This window comes from Diabrotica virgifera, chromosome 8 (genome assembly GCF_917563875.1).
Source record: "Diabrotica virgifera virgifera chromosome 8, PGI_DIABVI_V3a".
In the NCBI taxonomy this organism is placed as follows: domain Eukaryota; kingdom Metazoa; phylum Arthropoda; class Insecta; order Coleoptera; family Chrysomelidae; genus Diabrotica; species Diabrotica virgifera.
In genome coordinates, this window is record NC_065450.1 from 123520938 (window position 1) to 123533208 (window position 12271).

General features: G+C 33.3%; 1 protein-coding gene across 1 annotated transcript in view; it reads right to left on the reverse strand.

The window, feature by feature from the left end:
* Window positions 1-1843: 1843 nt before the first annotated feature.
* Window positions 1844-12271, reverse strand: part of LOC126889832 (transcription initiation factor TFIID subunit 11) — a 78749-nt gene continuing 68321 nt past the window's right edge. The window contains exon 3 of the mRNA XM_050658521.1: window positions 1844-2022. Within this exon, the coding sequence (XP_050514478.1) occupies window positions 1889-2022 (134 nt within the window). The 3' untranslated portion in view covers window positions 1844-1888. The remainder of the gene's footprint in view (window positions 2023-12271) is intronic.

The window sequence follows — 12271 nt, forward strand, 5'->3', positions numbered from 1 at the left end:
TGATAGATTAATTCCCAGGTATTTGAAAGTCATTATTTGTTGTATTGTTGTATAATTTGATTGTCTAACTCCAATTTGCATCGTATTGGTTCTTTGGCTATTACTAATGCATTTTTTCACGAAAATTAAAATATTTGATCTTTAATAACCCAAAAAGTATTTATTTATTTTAATAACTTTATATAACAAATTTTGCTTAGAATTTGTCCCTCTATCGATTTGTGGGGTTATTTTTAATAAAATAATTTTCACCCCCGAGAAGGGGTGGTATCCACCCTCAGGATAAAAGCGCAAGGTGGCACCATGTCAAAATTATTTTTTGAGGTATCCTCTAACCACTCACCAATTTTCGTGAAAATCGATGAAGGTTCACCGAAATTGAAGGTAATTGTTGATTTTTACCTTCAGTGACTGCACTATAGAAAGGAAATTGCAATCAATAATTTGAAATGTGCGTATTTTGCAAGCTCATAAATTATTAAACGATATGTAGTCGCCAAAAGCGTTGGGGGTGAAGGGGCTCAAAAATCGATACTATCACTTTGAGAGCTCGTAATTCTGCCGCAAAGATCGATTCAATATCTCTGGCTGACTCAACCCCCCCCCCCCCACCCCCCACTAAAATATTAAATTCCTGCCCAGTGTAACGAGCTCAAAATTTTTAATTTGCGGACTATGAAAGCTCATAAATCAGCGCTATTTGTTTTTTAATTTTTTAAACGGGGGGGGGGGGGTGGTCAGATCAACACGGGTCTGTATTTCTTGCCTTTCATATGACTTTGGGTTATCGAGAATACAATCGTGTTAACATTGACTTTTATTAGAAGTATACTAAGTTGATAGTTTACAGTGTAGGATTGTATATGTTACCGACCAAGCCCGATTTCAGGATAAACTAGTTTGACCTAAACGCGATAGGATTAGGCCACAGTAGTTTATCCTGATATTAATATGGATACTGCAGGATATACTATTAAGGCCTAATATAAACATTATAGCATACCTACAAAGCATAAATAAATATATATTTAAATTGAATAAAATACTCTGTTATTGAAAAATAACCATTATTATGAAAACGTTAAATCGTTAAAACTAATGGACAATTGGTAATACAAACAATCATATTATAAAAAATAATCAGTGTTTTTTTATGAAAGCAATAATTATTATCCTTAAATTACCTATAAAATTATTATTTATTTCTCAATGGATTGCTTTGGTAACACTTAGATTTGCAAAGTATCATTGACTTCTTGCATCTGTTTGTGGAAGAGAGAATAAGTTGGATCACGACAAGATTTTGTCAGATGCAGCTGCAACAAAAACTGTTCCACAAACAGATGCAAGTGCAAGAAGGCAATTATACTCCACAATTCTAAGTATCATCAAAGCTCTCCATGTGAAAATGAATCATAATTTTTTATAATTGGGGTATATTTATTGATTTTATAAAAAACACTGATTATTTTTTATAATATGATTGTTTTACCAATTGTCCATTAGTTTTAACGACGAATAATTATAGTTTTAATTAGAATGATTATTTTCCAATCATTATAGAGTATTTTACTCAGTTTTTCATTTTTTATGGCTTTGAAGGTAGGCTAAGCCAAAATTGTTTATCCTGAAATCGGGTTTGGCCGGTAACATAATATATACCTACCTCATATTTTTCTGAACTAAAATATCCGCAGCCTAGGTAGCTCAGGTGACTGTATTCGACTTTGTTGTTATGTGGGTTCGATTCCCACTACAAAACCAAAAAGTATTTCTTTCTGTTTGTACTGAGATCCATATTCTTGTCTAGTTGGGTATGTAGGGTTATTAGCAAGAATAATGCTTATGTTTATTAATAGATACAAAAATTTATTTACATATATTGTTTTTAAATCCTATAATGTGTCCTATAATCTCTACCACTTGGAATCCCACCGTATCGACGCATTCTTCTCACTGCCTCGCGAAGATGTTTTGGTTGTATAGGACCACTGTCGCCTACTTCTTCCATGACATCTAAACCTGTAAATAATTTTATGTCCTTAATTTCATAAGTGATAAAAATGACGAGCTACTCTACATGGATGTAAATATTTTTATTATATCGCCGCCGCCTACGAAAAGTATAACTCCGAAAAATGCCGTTAAGAGTAGAACTTTCAATGCACGCCGCGAAAAATATTATTTTCGATTATATGATTCTGAAAGTTATAATCCCTAATAAAGTGTTAGCGAAAAAATTTATTTTTTGAGGAGTATCGGCAAAAAACACCGTTTCTGTTTGTGGGTCCACGAAAATTATAATTAGTAAAAAGTTCTCAGAAATAATTGTTTTCGTCAGCAGAAACAGAAACAGAAAGGGAAATAATTGTTTTCGTCGGCATCAATTATGGACTACATCTTTTCATTATAAATATTTTGGGAGTTATAATCTTCGCGAACACGCATATAAAAAAAAATTGTAATCGCCAATACTTATCAAAGAGTTATTATTTTCACTGGAAATGTATTAGAAATCACATTAATCATAGGTACCAGCGATATACAGGGTGAGGCAGATAAAAGTCCTATTAGAAATATCTCGAGAACTAAAGGTAACAGGATTATGAAAATTGGAATAAAGGGGTTTTGAATAGTGATCTATTCAATGAAAATATTCTCATCTATTTGCTACTTCCGGTTATACCGGAAGTTGCGTATAACTTCGTTTTTTTAAATGGGACACCTTTTATATTTTTACATTTTTGGATTCTCCTCGATGTCTTCTTTCTTAAAATATTAGGTTTTGTAATATTATACAGGGTAGTTTAAAAGATAATTACGTTTTTTTTACTAATTTCGTAGCAACATTCACACCCTGTAGAATTGTATTAGTTTGACATCGAAAACTCTATTTACGTTCAAATGGTTTTTAATATAGTCTATTATTGTTATTAATTGTTAGTATAGCTAATTTTTAAATTTTAGTATACAGGGTTGGGCGAAAATCGGAATGAGCATTTTCTGAGTTTTCTTAAATGGAACACCCTGTATTTTAATATTGTAAGGGAATGATATTTTGTGATACTTTTTTATTTCTTAAGCATTTCCTATACCTAACTGCTTTAAATTGTGAGTTATGGGTGATTCAAGCCAAATATTAATTGTAACAAAAAATACGTGAAATTTTATTAGGTTGGCCGTGAAAATATTCAATCAGAAATGATTTTTCGGAAATGAATACATATTATTCTAGACTGATCCTTAAAATTAGCAATAATGGTTGAGCTATCAAAATAACTACGTAATTAAAATTCTTGGTTCAATTAACAATTAAGCACAAATAAAAGAAGATAGGTACAGGGAATGCTTAATAAATAAAAAAGTATCATAAAATATCATTTCATTACAATACTAAAATATAGGGTGTTCCATTTAAGAAAACTCAGAGAATACTCTTTCCGAGTTTCGACCAACCCTGTATACTAAAATTAAAAAATTAGCTATACTAACAATTCTCAACAATAGTAGACTATATTAAAAACCATTTAAACATAAACAGAGTTTTTGTTGTCAAACTGTTACAATTCTACAGGGTGTGAATGTTGCTACGAAATTTAGAAAAAAACGTAACTATCTTTTAAACTACCCTGTATAATATTACAAAACCTAATATTTTAAGAAAGAAGATATCGAGGAGAATCCAAAAATGTAAAAATATACAGGGTGTCCTATTAAAAAAAACGAAGTTATAAGCAACTTCCGGTATAACCGGAAGTAGCAAATAGATGAGAATATTTTCATTGAATAGATCACTCTTCAAAACCCCTTTATTCCGATTTTCACAATCCTGTTGCCTTTAGTTCTCGAGATATTTCTAATAGGCCAGTTATCTGCCTCACCCTATATACTAAGGATTTCCACAGTTTTCACTGTGTTTCTTCACTCAACCGTTCTCTCTAGTTCTTTCTTTTTTTGCCAGTCTCCTTTCTGAAGATTTCTTCTTTCCATTGCTTCGTTCACTTCATCTTTAAAAGATCTTCGAGATCTGCCTCTCTTCCTTCGGAAGAGAATCGTTTATTCTCTTAATAAATGTATTTGATCTCTGACGTAAGTTTCAGTCTGACCAATGAATGGTTTTAGTGAAGACGTTACTTAATTTGAGTCAACTTAGGAGAACCAAGATCACTGTCCATAGTGTCCATGCATCTTAAAAAGATACGTTGCAGACAAAACATCCGGAATAAATAATGCCAGATCGCGACTTATCAAACCGGTAAAGAACGTATAGCATAAGAGCTGTGAGACATTTTTGAGTAGGTACTTTAGGCAACCTGAAATTTTTTCAAGTGACTCTTCCATGATAGCCTAATACCAAAAATGCCGGTCTGGCTGGAGGGTAGCGGTTATTTTCCCCAAAAATCCCCCCCAAAGTTAAAAAAAAGGTAAACATTGTTATTACAAAAAATATCATTGACGTGACTTTAAAGTAAATTTAAATATTCAAATAATATTTGAATGCCTGGCCTGTTTATTTTCTTTATATTATAAAGAAAATAAACAGGCCAGGCGATTTGAGGGCGATTTGAACTCTACAAGATACTTGCATGGGCGCCCCAGGATTATTTTCAGGGGGTGCATCTGAACTTCAGAAGATTTCATCTGAATCTGTACATACTATTAACGAGTATAAAATATACAACTATACATGCATAGTTATGTACATTCCTTCCGGACAGGGAGGTGCAATTGTTATTTTGACAGGGTATTTTTAATATTAAAAATAAATATTCTGAAAAAGACAGTTTTTTTTTTGGTGAAAGTTTCCAACTGCCAGGTGATTAAACAAATTACGCGTGCATGTAAATGAAAAGCGCTATAGGTAAGCAGCAGTGTGAGAAATAGCGTATACCGATACCGATAGCTGTTTGCGTCCTCTGTTGTAGCTGAGCGAGTCCGTTCGCTTGAGAAAAATGACGTGACCTAGCGATACCCATGTTGTTATGCCTCTAAACGTTAGAGTAATTATTATATATGTACAATAGTTTCTTAAGTAACTTTTTATTAATTGAAGGAAAATAATACGTGCTATACGATAGATTTTGCCAATCTGATAGGACAAATCTGATAGGATCTGAGAAAAAGACAAAGGACCCCGCACAAACCTTATGGAAAATAGGTCCCAGTGGATTTCGTTCATACTTTGGGAAAATACCCTTTGAAGCATCCTGATAAAAAGTTCTCATGGGCACAACTCAATTGTATGAAGGATTTATAAGATTTAGGGCAGGTTGTTCGAACGCTAATCAACAATGATCATTATCAAATATTTAATTACTGTCACCAACTGTCAATGTCAACTTTGATTGGGTTGCTGAAATCATAATTATTGATTACAATTATGAAATTACTTAATTAATTATGTTAATAATTGTTATGTTAATTGATTAACTAATCTCATAATTATAATCAATTATGTTTTCAGCAACACAATAAAAGTTGACATTGACAGTTGGTGACAGTAATTAAATATTTGATAGTGATCATTGTTGATTAGCGTTCGAACAACCGGCCCATAGAGGCACAAACTCGGAAAATTATAAGATTTACGGGGTATTCCAATTCCGTGAGTTACTGGTTATTTGGCAACATGTAGAACTTTGGATCAAGGAAAAGTACTAGTAGTCTAGGATTTTTTCCTGGCTATGTAATGGCGACCTTTACTTTGACCTTGACCTTCAACGGACGTCATCTTCTAGAGTTTTCGGCATTAAATTGATATAAACAGATTACTCATGGGTTTTTGGGATAGCTAAGCACGAATATGCCATAGGAATTGCCCTCCGGATGACGTGGTAGCCAGGGCCTCTGCAAGGGACGTCATCTTCTAGAGTTTCGATGGTTTTCGGCATTTAATTGATGCAAATGAATTACTGGAGGGATTTTGAGGTCGCTGTACACGAATATGCCACCAGAACTGACTCCCGGAGCACCTGATTCCCAAGGTAAATGAAAGGGGCTCCGGGAGTTTCGAGGGTCTTTGGTACTAAATTAATGCAAACGGATTGGTTATAGGTTTTTGGGGTTGCTGAACACGAATACGTGATCAGCACAGACACAGGAGGACCTGGTGCCTAAGACAGGTTATCTTCTGGAGTTTCGGAGGAATCAAATGGATTACTCTTAGGTTTTTGATACTCCAGAGTCTTTTATCTAAGTCATATTCGTGTTCAGCAACCCCAAAAACACAAGAGTAACCCGCTTGCATCAATTTAGTACCGAAAACTCTCAAAATCCCAGAAGATGACGTGCCTTAGGCACCAGGTACCCCGGTGTCTGTTCTGATGGCGTATTTGTGTTTAGCAGTCCCAAAAACTAATAAATAATACCCATCTGCATCAATTTAATGCTGAAACCTGTCGAAACTCCAGAAGAAGACCTGCCTTAGGCACCAGGTGCTCCGTGGATCGGATATGATATCGAATTCACATTTAGCAGCCCCAAAAACCTGTGAGTAATCAGTTTACATTTATTTAATACCGAAAGCTCTCGAATCTCCAAAGCATGACGTGCCTTTGGCACCAGGTACTCCGATGTCTGTTCTAATGGGGTATTCGTGTTCAGCAACTTCAAAGACCTATGAGTAATCCGTTTGCATCAATGTAGTATCAAAGACCCTCAAAACTCCAGGAGATTCTTTCATTGGCCTTGAAAACCAGGTGCTCCGGTAGTGGGTTCTGGTGGCATATTCGTCTTGAGCGGCCTCAAAAAACCCTCCAGTAATTCATTTGCATCAATTAAATGCCGAAAACCATTGAAACTCTAGAAGATGACGTCCCTTGTAGAGGCCCTGACCACCACGTCATCCGGAGGGCAATTCTGATGGCATATTCGTGTTTTGCGATCCTAAAAACCCATGAGTAATCTGTTTATATCAATTTAATGCCTAAAACCCTCGAAACTCTAGAAGATGACGTCCGTTGAAGATCAAGGTCAAAATAAAGGTCGCCATTGGATAGCCAGGAAAAAATCCTAGACTACTAGTACTTTTCCTTGATCCAAACTTCTACATGTTGCCAAATAACCAGTAACTCACGGAATTGGAATACCCCGTAAATCTTATAATTTTCCGAGTTTGAGCCTATATATCTTAAAAATCCTTCATACGATTGAGTTGTGCCCATGAGAACTTTTTATCAGGATGCTTCAAAGAGTATTTTCCCAAAGTATGAACGAAATCCACTGGGACCTATTTTCCATTAAGGTTTGTGCGTGGTTCTTTTTTATTATTATAAATATATAGGTGGAAAAGTATAAAACTATAAACTAAATTAATTATGTGTCCGAATCTTGTACTTCTTCTTCAAACTCCTCATCTAAGCTTAAATATTCATTCTCTTCTTCTTGGTCGGACTCCCTACGAGACTCAGATTCCTCTTCTACATGATCTGTAAATAGTTGTAATATATATTTAGAATTAATTAAAAATTAATTAATTGAGCTGCTACGTATTCTCTGCCTTTTATACGGAGTCGAAGCCTGGACAATCACGGGCACATCTGAAAAAAGACTTGCCATTTTTGAGATGTGGTGTTATCGAAAAATCTATTGTATAGTACGTATTATTAAAATCTTTTTATATATTTGGCTTAGTTGGTGTCACGGACTCCGCAAATTTTGTAATCCATTTTAAAAATAGTTCTAGGCTACCTAGACACCTGAAATTTTCAGTATAGCTTAGAACTAGCTAACAATGCAATATTTAACTGTTATTATACAGGGTGATTAATTATTAGTGGGGTGAAGCTCTGTAGATCCGTTATAGTAATAGATAGCGATAATACTTAATAACAAAAATTGTAGCGAACTTTGAGCTTCACATTACAAAATTAGCTAGAATGTTACAGGGTGTTCGATAAAATAGTGGCAGACCAAACTTATGTTTTTTTTAATACAACACCCTGTATTTTATTTTATATTCGAAATCCTCATAACTTTTCGCTTACAAAAATATAAAGGTTTGGTATGTTATACGGGGTATTTATAAAGTTATAACCAATTTTATATGAAAATCGTAACAAGTTTAACTACCTGTATAAATAAAAGCAAGCACAAGGTCAATGGTTTATTGACGTCGCATTTTTTTATTTATTGTCAAAATTTTCGTAAATGTCTGTTTTGCTAATTTTGTTTATATTGAATACAGGGTGAAACAAAACGCAAGTACATTATTTTCTCAGTAATTTTAAATAGAATACCCTGTATTTTATATCATTATCGAAAAGTACCATTACCATACTATAATTTTTGTATAACATTCCCTATGTGTAAATTTATTAGTTTTCGAGATATTTTCATTTTTCAGAGCAAAATTATTAATAATTACTGGTCTAAATCTTTCCAAATTTTAAGTAAGCCATGACTAAATAATTGTCTAAAACTTACAATTTACGATTATTGATTATCAATATGTAATCAAAGTTGGCTACAATTTTTGTTATTAACTTTTATTACTATCTATTACTTATAATGGATATACAAAGCTTTACTGACCAATCATGCTGTATGGATAAATCATTTTTTTTTTAAATTTCAAACTATTTTAAAAATGTGACTACTGCAATGATATTTTAAAGTAAGTTAATAAATCGATATCTACAAATTGATGGTGCCTAAGTGGCATTAGACTGCAGATCGAGAGGTCCCCAGTTGGAACCCGGCTGTTGCGTATCTTTTTTTACTTGTTTTAATAAATAATTAAAACTTTATATACTTAAAATTATATATACCGTTTTAAACAACAGTGGTATTTGGTATTTTAAAAAATACTATTTTATACTAGTGTAATTTTTGGAATCATAATTATAAATAACAGTTAATACATCTACTAAAAATTTATATTTTATGTGTTAATTATTCTTTTCAAATTTGTTGTGCCCTACATAAATATGTACATGTACAATAACAAAACCGTGATATTATAAAAAGTACTTTTTCTACTCTATGTCATATTATGTATAAGTTTTTAGTTTGTGAAAACTGCCATTATAGATAGCAGTGCGTGAAGGATTTAAAGTGTGCGTGAAGTAACAATGTATTTTAAATGGGATTTACTTTTTCGCACTGTTTTTAACTTTCGCGTTGTCATGGTCGCAATCCTTATCTTTCGCGTTGTCATGGTGATGACAGTATGACCAATGAATTACAACAAAAGTTTTGAAAGTTTTGTGGTTTGAAAGTAGTTAGAATTTTTAAATGTCAAAGTTCTAAAAATTGTAGAATAGGAATGAATTCCAGTGACGAAGAGTTACAGTTTTTATATTTGTTTATCGTAGATAAAATATTGTATGAAACTGTACGTGAAGTACTTTTTGCGAACTTACCGATTTATAGCACTCTCTCCGTTGTCGCTCGTACTCTTAATATCGCGTGCGTTCGCAAAAAGCATACTTAACGAACTGTTTCATAAAATAACTATTTTTATTAGAGTATAATTTTTGGAATTTTAAGCATTTTATCGTTAAATCGTTTATCGTTAAATAATTTTATATTCTTTCCTGTAAATAATAAAAAGGTTTTATTATAAAAAAGTTCTTTTTTATAAAAGTGTAATTATTTTCCTTTAATTAATAAAAAGTTATTTAAAAAACTATAATATATAATAATTTCTCTAACGTTTCGGGGCACAACAACATGGGTATCTCCAGGTCACGTGATTTTTCTCGAGCGAACGGACTCGCTCAGCTACAACAGAGGACGCAAACAGCTATCGGTATACGCTCTTTCTCACACTGCTGCTTACCTATAGCGCTTTTCATTTACATGCACGCGTAATTTGTTTAATCACCTGGCAGAAATTTCACCAAAAAAGAACCTGTCTTTTTTAGAATATTTTTTTAATATTAAACAATACCCTGTCAATATAACAATTGCACCTCCCTGTCCGGAAGGAATGTACATAGCTATGCATGTATAGTTGTATATTTTATACTCGTTAATAGTATGTACAGATTCAGATGAAAGCTTCTGAAGTTCAGATGCACCCCCTGAAAATAATCATGGGGCGCCCATGCAAGTATCTTGGAGAGTTAAAATCGCCCTCAAATCGCCTGGCCTGTTTATTTTCTTTATATTTGAATATTTTAATTTACTTTAAAGTCACGTCAATGATATTTTTTTTAATAACAATGTTTACCCTTTTTTAACTTTGGGGGGGATTTTTGGGGAAAATAACCGCTACCCTCCAGCCAGACCGGCATTTTTGTATTAGGCTATCATGGAAGAGTCAACTGAAAAAATTTCAGGTTGCCTAAAATACCTACTCAAAAATGTCTCACAGCTTTCGGACCAGTAGAAAGTTAGAGTCCTTAATAACCTTAATCCTCTTGGTTGGGCAAACCATAAAATGATATCTAAAAATTTGTATTTTTTTCATAATCTTAGAATTACGTTAATATTTGTTATTGTTTATTTAATTGTATAACATTTTTAGAACATGAAAAATTGAAAATATAAACCACTTAAAATTTTAAAAGAAAAATAGATAGACAAAATAACTAGCATATGACTAATACAGGAATAGAATGATATTCAAAACGGTTAATCTTTTTTTGAAAAAATTATTAACAAAATTTAAAAATAAAATTAATTATTTTTATTTAAAAAAAGATAATTTAATAACTTCCGACAGTTATTACGATAGCAATGCTCAGGTCAGAAGCATGTAAGCGTAAGATAAATAGTTTTTATATAAAACAATATACATTTTTTGTTTATATACAGATATTTATTAACGACCCGAAGTAGTACGTACTTAAAATTGTTGTATGTCTGTCTGTGCGATAACTATTGAAGGAAAATTCCCAGAGTCTCGAAACGTGATACTATGATCCTTTGTATTCAATCTTCTTCTTACGGTGCCTGAATAGTTCTATGGAGGTCATATTCGTCCATTGTCGTAGGTTTTTAAGCCAAGAGTTGCGTCTTCTTCCTGGTTCACTTTTGCTATTGATTTTCAATGAAAACCCCTATTAATTTAGGATACCTAATACATATTCTTATCATATTCTTCTGTTTATGGCTTTCGGACTGGAGGTCCGGGCCCTTCTTTAAACCCTTATTTCTTTTTTTTTCTGCCAATTATTATCCTATCTTTCATTCATTTCAAGTGTGTACAAAACCTATCAGTCTTTCAACAATTATTATCCGACTACAGCTTATTCTTAGTAGTCGTCTGTATACCCACATGTCAAAGGCTTCCAACGCAAAGGTCTAGGCTAGAACGCAATGGACATTCGAACGCAAAGGCAAGGGCGGATCCAGAACCGATTTTCGGGAGGGGCCATGAACTGTTTTGGAGAGCGGTACCGGGGGTCTGAGGGTAATTTTTATTAGGGTTACAATGATGAGTTTTAAGGCACTTTTCACACACTTTTCAGTGCCATAAAGACATTCAAAACTTATCGTTATTAAAGTACATATTAGTAAAGTCAGCACTGATTCCTACACATTTCTTCGGATACAAGTGCAGTTCTTTCAACAAGTATAATACTATTTTTCCCAATTGTTCTTCTGCCAGGCCTTGTTCTTCCCCTCTTTCTTGATTTTCACTAATTATTTTTATGTTCTCATAAGCATAAGCGCCAATGAATTTGACAAAGTCTGCACGAATATTGTATGTATGTATTTCAAATTTAAAGAAAGCTGTTCCACGTGGGATATGTCTGTCGTTTCGTCAAATATGACATGAGTAATAATTTGCACTGTGAACCTGATTTATTATTTGTTCGATTATTTCTTCACCACAACATGTTATCAATCAATTGATTTTGACTAGTGCTACTAATGTATGTTCGGAAAGATAGGTGGATAGGTGTTGTTTAAGAGTCTTATCTCATGATAGATGCGATTTTAAACCTTGACAATTCCCCTCATTGCTAGGTCCAGCATCTTTCAGCTGGATTGCTTCTTTTAGGAATATTTTGTCGACCTAAGAACACCATAGACTCTACTATTGATCGTAGTCTTGCTCTATTTTCTTTTATCTGTTTAGACCTCTGAGAGTCTATCTGGTTAATGACTGACTTTTGCGGGTTGCGATAACTTTGTAGAAAATCCAGCCCAGCCTGAACGCACTAATTGTGTTTTCATGGGTTTGTATGGATCCGTCTTTGCCCATGAGTTTGGCGAAAGATGTTAAAGGTTTCGTCACAAGGCTTTGGGCTGTTATCCCTTTATTGCGACCATATTTTTCATTAGAAAAATAAAACGCAATACTTATAAAACAATCCCT